Below are 12,747 nucleotides of genomic sequence, written 5' to 3' on the forward strand. Positions count from 1 at the left end.
ACTGGTTATCACATGTGTTCTTGACTCGAACCCATTTAGTGTTCATTTAGAGTCTCTCCTCAGTCTTATCTCCTCCAACCCTGTAGTCAAGCAGTTGCTTTTCATCGGTATTTTTACTCCCACAGTTTATCCTCTGCTTGTGGGTAGTATTTTTTTTAGATCCCTGCAGATTGTTCAGGGAAATCTCTCTGCCTATTATTGAAACACTCCCCAAGCACCAAAAAAAAAAAGTAAACAATAACTGGCAAATACACATAAAAAAAATAGTCATCTTACCCACAGATTCTCCTTGACAATCTTGGCTTCTCAGAAACTTTGAATTTGTTTAAAACAAAATTTCTGTTCTTAAGCAAGAGAAATTCAGAATACTAAGTAGTTGCCAAATTGTTATGATTAGAATGCTCTAGAGACTGAATATTATTTAATAAATAATTATTAAATAATAAAGGTTGGGGTATAGTCACATAATCACCTGGCCATGCCTAACTAATCTGAGTTTGCCATGTGCTAGCCAAAAACCACCACACTAAGGAAAAATCTCTAGCCCTTCTTGCTTCCTCAGTCCCCTCTCTTATAAAGCCATTGATGTCACCCCTTCTGGGTCTCTCAGGTTGGAGAGACTTGAGCCTAGTTTGGGTCAGAGACAAGCCTCTTCTGGGATGCCAGGGAGCTACAAGGCCTCTGCAGTCTCTCAGAGTATTGATGCATGTCCAATCAATGGGCGGTGATGCTATCAGCCAAAATGGGTTTTCAAAATTTTACTTTATTAAAAAGGTGGTTATAATTTATATTAAATTCACACGAGGAATTCAAGGATATGACTTCCTGAACCCCAACCTTCTGTGCAGTATGTGGGGGTTTCTGAATTGCCTGTACTGAATGATCTTATAATCTAGCTTTCTACTAGATAAAAGATCTCTCTTTCTAAAGATTGTGGTATAGTGAACTGTGTGTTTTGTTCATGTAGACCATGTATGTCCACATCAGATGTTGCTTAGAGGGGTGGCAAGAATAGGTCTAGTCTCTTCTGCCCACTCTTCTCCAAGGGAGACTTTGATTCTTTCTAGGAGAGGAAGCAGAAGATTGAGGCAAGAGATTAGCTATTCTGCTCCCTCAGAGACAGGAGCTAGCATTATATTTCTCTGTTCCCTTAAATATTATTAACCTAGAGGAAATAATTTTTAGGTCCAAACTATATTCTTGATAACTATCCACCAATAGTGAAGGAGTGCCCCAAGTCATACAACCAAGACCTGAATCTACACCAAGGTCAGTTCCCCAATATGTATGCATTGTGAAGAGCAATAAGCTCATTTTTTCCAACACTTAACAAATGTAAATTAGATAAAATATGTGCAAGAGGATATATTAGAGAATATGGAGGGAATAAACAGTTCAACTAAGAGAGAAAGTCTCAGATCTTATCTAAGGGGAAATTCCTTGAAATCTGTAGTTATTTGGGAATGGGGATATGATTGAAGTTGGTGACTCTTCTACACATCAGCTTCTTTTCAGTCTTTACCTTCAGGAAGACAAGAATTTCTAGTCTAGAATCTCTTCTCTCAAGCTCTCACAAACTCTGACTGGCTGTCAATCCTTGAGCCATCTAGCTGCCTCCAAAAGGAAGCATGTTCAATAGCGTTCTGTTATATGAAAAAGACATCACCCTGAGACTCACGATATAGCTTTATTATTATAATAACAATACTCTTAAAAATATTTCCTTGATTCCTTTTATTCTCATATCATTATCAGTGCTGAATATCACACTATAACAACTCTTTGCCCTCCTCCCATCTCAATGATATTTTTCATAACCCCCCTCAAAAAAAGAAAAGAAAGAAAAGCCTAACCTAAATCAAAACTAACAGTTATTAACCAGGATCCTATATTCAACTGCATGAATAACATCCCACACCCACCTTTACCATGAAAAGTGGAAGAAACATTTTCTTATCTCTTCTCCAGGAACAAATTTGCTATTATAATCACATAGCATTTTATTTTGTTTTGTTGTTCTTTTCATTTATTACTGTAAATGTAAATGAAAGAGTAGAGATGATCATTATTAACACTAAAACTTCATTGCATAGAACTGGTTTTTGCTCCTTTTGGGAGCCACTTGGCCATTGTTCAGATTCCCATGAGGAACTGTAGCTAGAATTTTAGCTTTCTGGTGTTTATATGAATTAATCATCAACATATTTCTGGAAATTAAATGCATAGATGTTTTCAGGATAATTCTCCAAATAATAATTTTTTATGTTTTATATAAAATATGTTCTCTAGTCAGTAATATTACCTATTTTCTTAATAGAAATACCTTTATAATATTTACTTTTGTAGTGTCTAGTAGGAACATTTTCTTTCAAGTGAATTTTTTTCTTGAATATTTTAGTTCCAAGCCCTCTAAAATTCCCGATATGATTTATTATTTATTATGCTTATTGTATAGTGGTAAAATGATGTAAATGGAAAGAAAGAAAAAAGTACAAAACCCCTACTATGTGTCAAATTAGTACTTTACAAATATCATCTCATTTAATCCTCATAACATTCCTGAGAGGTAAGTACTATTATGTTATCCTCTCCATTTTATAGTTAAGGAAACTGAGGCAGATAACATTAAATGGCTTTTCCAAGATCACAGAGATAGTAAATACCTAGCACTTTATGCACTATCTAGCTGCTCCACTCACTTAACCTCCCTTGGCCTTAGTTTCCTCATCTGTTAGATGAGATGATTGAACTAGATGATCTCTGATGCTCCTAACTCTAATTGCTATGATCAAGTATATCATAGAAAACACATTTTTTATTATGTATATGTATTCCTCTGTTTCTTGAGAATGTATTTTCTCTTAAATACTGCTAATATGTTTTGTGCTCATGATTTTTAATTGCATTATACATGTTGGATCCTGGAAAAAGATCATGTCTAAATCAGTTAATTGTGTTTTTATGTACAGTTTCAAATTCAGCTAGAAAAGAAAGACCAACAATTTAAAGAACAGGAGAAGACTGTGTCAATTTTGCAACAGGATATAGTATGTAAGCAACATCATGTTGAATCACTGGATAGACTCTTGCTGGAAAAAAGAGGGGTAAAATCATGTTTATAAAATATTTTAAAGTAAAATAGATTTTCAGTTATTGTCTTGGGTTGCATGGGTATTTGTAGCCAAACCATTATTTATTGTTTTCCTAGTGTATAGAATGTTTTATATACATGTTTCATTTTTGCATTTTTAGGAAATGGAGAAACAAAATATCAAGAAAGATGAATCTTTGAAAATGCTACAGAACCAAGTATCTGAGGAAGCAATGAAAGTTAGTACATTGTCATTTAAGAAATTCTCTTGTTTTAATGGAAGAGTTTCCAGTACTTATTGTTTTCCTGAATAAATTTTAGAAAAGCTCCTTTATACAGAAAGGAATAAATTAGAGTTATGTTCTACAAATGCAGGCTTACCTATTATTGAACATATTCTCTTTAAGTACAATTTCTTCATTATTTACTGTGAATAACTCTTGCTTATTTAGTAGTTAATACTCTAGCTCAGTGATGGCAAACCTATGGCATGGGTGCCAAAGATGGCATACAGAGTGCTTTGTGGGCACATGGCCACTCTCCCCTCCCAGAATTCATTACTAGAAAGGCAGAGGGACTCAGGCAGAGCTGCTCCCCTCCCCCTCTCCACAGTTCCTGAGAACACTTTTTCCTATCCCCCGCCCCTCTATCCAGCAGCCCAATGGGAGTGTACAGGAGGTAAGGGAGGCAGCTCTTAGGTGGCAGAGCTGGAGGGGAGCAGAGTGCTCAGGCCACTCCCCTCTCCCTCTCTACATGCGCTGAGGACATTCCTCACTTCACCCACCCTCCACCCAGCAGCCCAATGGGAGCACTTTCTCCCTCCCCTCTGTGGGGTAAGTGGGGGGGCAGAACTTGCCTGGCACTTGGTGGTGGGGAGGGACAACATGGAGTGAGGGGCAGGGCCTAGCACTCCTGTCTCTAAAAGGTCGCAATCACTGCTCTGGCTTATACAGGTCAATAAAGCACCTTCCTTGCCATTTTCCTTCCAGGTTCTCACTTTTCCTCTATTTCACTGTGCATTAGAACCTCCAGTTAAAGGCTAAGAGCAGAAATGACTAGAGATGAAAAATCAAAGCAGCCTATTCTACTTACTTGTTAGTAATTCTAATTAAAGACATAGTATATAGGTGGTATTTGAAATTCCTAGCTAACTTGAAGATTTTATATTAGATGTAGATTTCAGTTAAATAATTTCTCTTTACTCTCTGGTTAGTCTTTGTTTTACTTACATTTTTTAAAGGCAGCAACATGGGCAAAGTGGATAGTATTGGTTACAGAACTAGGAAGATTTCGGTTCAAGTCTCACCTTGAACATATACTGGCCTTTTAGTGTTCCAACAGTTCAGTAAGACTATAAATTGCAGAGCTAGTGCTCATCAGCATTTGTATAGTGAATTCTTCATTAAATATTTCCTATCCCAATGAAATTATAGATAAAAAAGTTTTACATTAAAAATGTCATCTTTCATTTTTCTCTTATACATGGGTTTAAAAGTATCAAGTAAGCATCTAATTTTTTGAATAATTTTTAACTTTTTGCATAATCATTCTCTTTTTTCAAATTCTTTTTTGATTATGTATGAAAGGTAATCTTTTGACTTAATGTTTATCTCTATACTTTGTTAAAAATTATCTAAGCTTGTTGATTTGTATATAATATGTTTGTTCTCTCTCCACCCAAATAAACATGTAGGATTGAAAAAAAATTTGTAATATAAAGATTATAAAATAATGCCTCTGGTAAAATATATGTATTATTGTTGCATGCCCACTTTTCTTTTTTTTTTAACATTATTTTATTTGGTCATTTCCAAACATTATTCATTGGAAACAAAGATCATTTTCTTTTCTCCCCCCCCCCCCCCCCCATAGCCGATGCGTGATTCCATGGGGTATCACATGTGTTTTTGATTCGAACCCATTTCCATGTTGTTGGTTTTGCATTAGAGTGTTCATTTAGAGTCTCTCCTCAGTCATATCCCCTCCACCCCTGTAGTCAAGCAGTTGCTTTTCATCGGTGTTTTTTACTCCCACAGTTTATCTCCTCTGCTTGTGGATAGTGTTTTTTAGATCCCTGCAGATTGTTCAGGGACATTACATTGACACTAATGGAGAAGTCCATTACCTTCAATTGTACCACAGTGTATCAGTCTCTGTGTACAATGTTTTCCTGGTTCTGCTCCTTTCGCTCTGCATCACTTCCTGGAGGTTGTTCCAGTCTCCATAGAATTCCTCCACTTTATTATTCCTTCTAGCACAATAGTATTCCATCACCAACATATACCACAATTTGCTCAGCCATTCCCTAATTGAAGGGCATCCCCTCATTTTCCAATTTTTGGCCACCACAAAGAGAGCAGCTATGAATATTCTTGTGCAAGTCTTTTTCCTTATTATCTCTTTGGGGTACAAACCCAGCAGTGCTATGGCTGGATCAAAGGGCAGACAGTCTTTTATTGCCCTTTGGGCATAGTTCCAAATTGCCCTCCAGAATGGTTGGATCAATTCACAACTCCACCAGCAATGAATTAGTGTTCCTACTTTGTTTGCCACATCCCCTCCATATGCCCACTTTTCATTAAATTCATCCATTCATCCAGTGAGAGTCTTATTTGGAAAGTGATTTCTATTAGTAAAAAAAGCTAAATAATATTAAACTAGACAGGAGTCCTAAGAGGCACACATTAAGTCAAGTACCAGTATTGAGAATACAATGATTGTTTCCACTTATTTAATATCCAAATAAAACATTACTGAGGGTAGGAGGGGAGAGAAAAATAGAAAAGGAATATAGAAAGTCAAGTCCTTATGAAATTCAGTTGTGAAGAAAGTAGTATGTAGACATAAAATGTAAATGCAAGTTATCATTTTTATTGTCATGAAGTATAAAGCAAGTATTGAATGCTGAGAATTTGTGACATGTAGCAGCAAAACAGGAAGTATAAATCACAGAATTTTAGATTTGGAAGAGATTTTAGAAACTTTCTGGGCCTGAAAAAAATGAAGTCCCTTCATTTTAGAGATGAGGAAACACTGAGAATTTCGGTGACTTTCTTGAGGTTGCACAGCTATGATTTGAACTCACATTTTCTGCTTCTAAGTCTAGTGCTTTTCACTCTGCCACAGATAGGAGAACCCTGTGTATTCTGTTTGTGGTTATACCATATGCATGTAACTTGGATCATGCCAATTAGCTTTTACATACAAAACAAGTTAATATTATCTGCTTCCAATCTAAAAGAATATTGCAGCATTGAAGTCAAAAAAGCTCATTGGAAATGAGGCTATTGCTTCAAGATACCAGGTTAAAATTCAAGGATCTCCAAACTCTGTGTAGGTTTTAGCAAACTATTAGTTGAGAAAGATACACATTGTAGATAGGCATTGTACTGAGCCCTGAGGATTCAAAGGCAAAGGACAGTCCCTGCTCTCCACTTCATGTCATCATGGAGCTCCTAATCTAATGAGAAGGCAACATGCAAACCATAATGTACAAATATGTTCTACACAAGATGAACCAGAGATAATACATAGAAGATATTTGCATTAAGGGAGAATTGAAAAGGCTTTTTCCAGAAAGGGGGATTTTAGCTGGGATTGGAAAAAAGCTAGGAAAGTCAGGAGGCAGAAGTGAGAGGGAGGAGAGGGTTCCAGGCCCAGAAGACATCAAATAACGATTCTTGAAGTCAGGATAGGGTATGTCTAGTGTTTGGAACAGCAAAGAAGCTAGTCACAGGATCAGGTAAGAAGACTGGAAAGGTAGGAAAAAGTTGTGTTAGAGAGGACTTTAAAAGCCAGATAGGGTATTAAATTTGATCTTGGAAGCATTAGGAAGCCACTGGAGTTGTTTGAATGGTGGAAGAGCAAGGGTGACATGGTCAAACTTGTGATTTAGGAAGATTTGACAGTTTGACAACTGAGTAGATGATAGAGTAGAGTGGATACAGACAAGAGACTTGTGGTAGAAAGATTATTTTATAAATATGTGCCTATTGCAATAGTCCAGACATGAGATGAGGAGGGCATGGACAAGGATGATGCCAGGGTCAGAGGAGAGAAGGAAGCATATAGAGTCAATCAACAACTCAAACCAACAAGCATTTATTAAGTACTTTCTGTGTACCAGGCACTCTGCTAAATGTTGGGGATCGAAAGAAACACAAAAATCAGTCCGTACTTTCAAGGAACATACATTTAAATGGAAGATACATCATATAAATAGGTACAGGAGGTATGGATAAGGGTGATCTGAAAGGAAAAGGCATTTGTAGCAGGAGAAGCCACTTAGACAAGATGGGATTTGAATTGAGTCTTGAAGGAAGCCAAGGGTAGCCAGGAGGTGAGGGGGCAGAAACACCTTAAGCACTGAGGATAGCCATTGCAAAGGCAGAGAGACAAGAGATGGAGTATTGTGTTTGAGTAGCAGTAAGTAGGTCAGGTTTTTTTTTAAACCCTTACCTTCCCCTTTAGAATCAATACTGTATTGGTTCTAAGGCAGAAGAGTGGTAAGGTCTAGGCAATGGGGGTCAAGTGACTTTCCCAGGGTCACACAGCTGAGAAGTCTCTGGGCCTGGCTCTCAATCTACTGAGCCAACCAGATCCCCTTGTAAGTAAGTCAGTTTAAAGGAACTATAGAATTTGGGTAGGGAGTAAAGCATAAGAAGAATAGAAATGAAGAAAAGGGGACAGCTTGGTGGCTTAGTGGATAGAAGGCCAGGCCTGGACACATGAAGTCCTGGGTTCAAATGTGGCCTCAGACACTTCCAAGCTATGGGACCCTGGGCAAGTCACTTTACCCCATTGTCTAGCCATTACTGTTCTTCTGCCTTGGAACCAATTATTGGTATTGATTCTAGGACAGAAGGTAAAGATTTAACTTTAAAAATTTTTTAAAGAAAGAAATGAAGGAAGAAGCCAGGTTGTGAAGAGAATTCTGCAATGTGAAGAACATTATATTTAATCCTATAGATAATAGGATGTCAGTGGATTTTATTGAGTTTCCTAGTAAATCTACTAATTTCCTATGACCTACTTCCCTATCCCTCCCCACCTCACTTATACACAGAGATGGACATATTCTTGATCTTGCCATCACTAATACATACTTTACATTCACATTCATGAACTCTCCAATTCCCATATCTGTCACAATCTATTGTCATTACATCTTTTGCTCTGCCTTATGACTCTTAATCATATTCTTTATCCTCATCCTGACCTCCAGTCCCTCCAGCCCTCAGTTCTTTTCACAAGTCAGCATCCATGCATTATCTACATTCTCCTTCCCCTTTACCCTGAGTCCTTAATTAAACCAATTTAACTTTAATTTTCCTCTATTTTTTAGTCCCTTGCTAAGCCCAAACCTTGGATCACTTGCACCTATCATTGCCTTCACTTTTATTTGTATGCTACTGAACAGAGCTAGAGAAAATCACAAAATTGCTGCCTGGTCCACTAGAAATTTATGTTACATAATCTTAACTGGACTCTTAACTAGCTAGCAAGGCAATGCTTTTATATCTCGTTAATCAACTTATTGTCTCACCTCAGTTACTATTTCCTATCTTTTCATCCCTTCTTTCTGCCCATCTAGTTGAGGATGTTGCCCCATACTTTCCTGAAAAAATTGAAAGCAATTCACTTCTTAGCTCCTACTTCTTTCATCCTCCTCATCTCCATCACTCTTATCTCCTTTTTCAACCCCATCTTATGTGAAGAGGTAGCCTTTCTCTTTGTCAAGACAAATCCCTCTTCATGAACTCTTGATATCTCATTTCACCTTGTCTTTTCCAGAAGATTGCTGACTGTCATCCCCATTCTCACTCATTAATTTGGCCCTATCTATTGGCTCCTGCTTGTTTCTTCCCCATTCCTTAACAACAACAACAACAAAAACAAAAACAAAGAAACAACAAAAAAAAAACTTGATTGGACCATCTCCTCTTGCTAATACCTTTATTCTCTCTGTTTTGTAGCTAAACTGGAAAAAGTTGCTTACATTTGGTATCTTCTCTTCTCATTCTCTTATATATCCTCTGTTTTGCTTTTTGACCTCATCACTCAAATGAAACTGCCTAATCTGAAGTTATCATTGATCTCTTAATTGCCAGATCTAATGATCTTTTCTCAATCCTCATCTTTCTTGACCATTCTACAGCCTTTGATACTATTGATCATCTTCTCCTAGATAATCTTTCCTAAGTTTTCTTGTTTTCCTTTCTTGTTAAATTATTCCTTCTCCATCTCTGTTCCTGGATCTTTATCCAGGTCATGCCTGAGAACTGTGGTTGTCCTGGAAGGCTCTGTCCATCCAGTCTTCTCCCTTTATACTAATTCGCTTGCTGAATTTATCAGCTTCCATGGATTCAATCATAATCTCTATGCCAATGATTCTCATGGGCATTTATCCAGCCATAACTAATCTTCTGACCTCCTGGATCCATGTCTTGCTGCTCTTTGGGTATCTAGAACTGGATCAACTCCTTTTTCATCTCTACTTGTATGACCCTTTTAAGTCTCCTTTGCTGAATCTTCAGGTCATTACTACACACCCTGGCTGTCTCTCACAGTGGTGTGTCCTGGGTTCTCTTTTTCTTCTCCCTTTGTGTTATTTCATTTGCTCTATTTATCAGCTCCCATGGATTAAATTATCATCTTTATTCAGATGATTCTCAGACCAATTTATTCTTCTCTGATCTAGATCTCCATTGATCTCTAGTCTTATATCTTCTGCTTCTTGGACATCTTAAACTGGAAGTCCATAGACATCCCAAATTCAACATGTCCAAAACCAAACTTATTTTTCTCCCCCAAAACCTTTCCTCTTCCTCAGTTCCTTATTACTGCCAAGGGCACCACTATTCTTTTTATCACCAACCAGTCTTTCAACCTAAGTTTCACCCTTGACTTCTCTCTTCTACCTCCCATATCCAGTTACCAAATCTTATCAATTCTACCTTCATAATGTCTCTTAGATATGCCCCCTTCTCAGCTTTTAACTCTAGTCTGGTGCAGGCACTCATCACTCTCATAAGACATTCTGTCTCCTGACTTTTTGTCTTTTTATTGGTTCTTCCCCAATCTGGAATGCTTTCTCTCCTTCCTTCTGTTTTCTGACTTAGCTTCATGTCTCAACTCCATAGCCATCTTCTGCAAAAAGCCTTTCCTGGACTCCCTTATTGCTAGTCCCTTCTCTCTGAAATTATCTCATTTTACTTAACTATCTCATATGTATATTTTTATTTCATCTTGTTTCCATTATTAGAATGCAAGCACTTTGAGGACAGGGACCATGATTTCACCCTTTTTATCCACAGTGCTTAGTTTAGCAATGTGCCAGGCTTGTTGATCAATTAGCTTTTGAGTAGAAGGAGTGGCATGGCTAGACCTATAACTTTAGAAAAAAAGAAGAATGGATTTGACTGGAGAGATATTGAGACCAGTTAAAAGTCTATTGTAGTGATCTAGGAGAGAAGTGATGAAGGCCTGAACTAGATTTGTTATGCTATGAGTAGTGAGAGATAGTGTTAGGGTAGAAATGGCAAGATTTAGCAATGGTTTGGATATATGGGATAAGAGAGTAAGAAGCAGAGAATGATACTGAGATTTGAGCTTGAATGACTAGGAGAATGATCATGCCCTTAATAGTAATAGGGAGATTGGGCAAATGGGAGTGGGTTTTGAGGAAAAGACAATGAGTTTGCTTTTGTTTTGGAGCATATTGAATTTATGATGCCTATTGGACATCTAGTTTAGGATGTTGAAGAGGTAGTTGGAGATACATGACTAAAGCCAAGCATAGAGACTAGGGTTGAGTTACATGGAGATAACAATTGAACCTCTGGGAACTGATGAAATCGCCAAATGCAATAGTGTAGAGTAAAAAGAGGAGACCCAGAATAGAGCCTTGTGATACATGACCTGGGTGAAGAACCAGCAACAGAGGAGGGGTGATTGCACAGACGGGAAAATCTGTATTATAAACACCTACAGAGGAGAAAGAATACAAAATGAAAAGATCATCAATGGTGGAACATGCTGCAGAGAGGTCAAAAAGGATCAGGATTGAGCAATAGGCATTTAAGAGGAATAATTTTAATTTTTTTTAAAAAAAGTTACATGTAATAAACTTCCACACAAGTTTTCCTAACTTATATGATCAAACTTATCTCCTTCTCTCGTTTCTTTTCCCCACTTCCTACTGCTGACAGGCTATTCTATCTGGGTTATACATGTCTTATATTTTCATATATATTTTTTCATACTGTTCATTTTTGTGAGTACTCTTATAAGGCCAAAATCTCCAAATATAAACCCAAATAAATGATTGAAAAATTGTATGCATTTATCTGCATTCTGACTCCAACAGCTCTTTTCTCTGGAGGTAGATAGTATTCGTTGTTATAAGTCCCTCAGAATTGTCCTGGATCATTGTATTGCCAATAATAACTAAGTCCAACATATCTGGTCATTCCACAATATTGCTCTCACTGTGTACAATGTTCTCCTGGTTTTGTTTATTTCACTCTGCATCAGTTCACGTGGGTCTTTTTAGCTCTTTCTGAAATTCTCCTGTTCATCATTTCTTACAGCATAATAGTATTCCATCACCATCATATTCCACAGTTTGTTCAGCTATTGATGTTGGATTATATAAGATATATGATACCAGGTATATAAAATATATGAGGTATATAAAAGATACCAGGACCAATTTGATCTTATAGTTTGTCTAGTCCCCTCCAAATAACTCTTAGGAGAACTCAGGTCTATCTTTGTCATTTTAATTTTTAATCTTTTACTTTCAGCTTATCCCTCTTGTGATTAAAAAAAGAAAGTGTGTATATATAGTTCTTCATGGTTCAGTCTATATACAAATAACCCACTAATTGGGTTATTTGTGTTCATGGTCTTAATTATAATTCAAGATTCTTATGGGGGCAGGAATTACCTTAAAGAGAAAAATCTTGGATATCTATAACTTTGAGGGTTAATTTTTCTGAATAAGTTTTAGGATACATGAGAGTTATCTCCATAAATTCTGGGACTTCGAATTTTTATCATTTAAAAAGCATTTTTAAAAAAATTTTCTTAAATTGTATTTTATGCTTTCCTACTTCCTTAAATAGAACATTCTGTACACATAATGTTTTCATAATAGTTAAGGTCATCATTTTGAACATCTTTTTTTTTTAATGCAGTGCTATAGATATAGCTTTAAGTGCAGATGTAGTTGATGGTACAGAGATGGGAAGGACTGAGCAAACATATGAGATTAATTGCCCTTGGGACCTTATCAGAACCCAGGCCAAACAGAGAATTACCTATCAAGCTAGTAACTGAAAAACAAAACAAAACAAAAAGATAGTGATTAAAAACGGATACATGTGGGACCCTGGGCAAGTCACTTGACCCCCATTGCCTAACCCTTACCACTCTTCTGCCTTGGAGCCAATATACAGTATTGACTCCAAGATGGAAGGTAAGGGTTTTTATAAAAAAAACAAAACAAAACAAAAAACGGATACATTTCTAGAAGAAAAAAAAAAGATAGGCAGGAGTGGTGCTCAGTGGGTAGAGTCAGGCCTAGAGATGGAAAGTCCTGGGTTCAAATTTGGATTCAGATATTGTCTAGCTGTGTGACCCTGGGCAAGTCA

General features: G+C 37.0%; 1 protein-coding gene across 9 annotated transcripts in view; it reads left to right on the forward strand.

The window, feature by feature from the left end:
• Positions 1 to 12,747, forward strand: part of CCDC18 (coiled-coil domain containing 18) — a 120,050-nt gene that overhangs the window by 51,061 nt on the left and 56,242 nt on the right. For all 9 annotated transcript variants that reach the window (XR_008916731.1, XR_008916732.1, XR_008916733.1 and 6 more), the window contains exons 15-16: positions 2,970 to 3,104; positions 3,253 to 3,330. Coding sequence is in view for 6 of the 9 variants with exons in the window: in XM_056819088.1 (XP_056675066.1) it covers positions 2,970 to 3,104; positions 3,253 to 3,330 (213 nt within the window). In the remaining 3 variants the exon portion in view is untranslated. The remainder of the gene's footprint in view (positions 1 to 2,969; positions 3,105 to 3,252; positions 3,331 to 12,747) is intronic.

This window comes from Monodelphis domestica, chromosome 2 (genome assembly GCF_027887165.1).
Source record: "Monodelphis domestica isolate mMonDom1 chromosome 2, mMonDom1.pri, whole genome shotgun sequence".
Lineage (NCBI taxonomy): Eukaryota > Metazoa > Chordata > Mammalia > Didelphimorphia > Didelphidae > Monodelphis > Monodelphis domestica.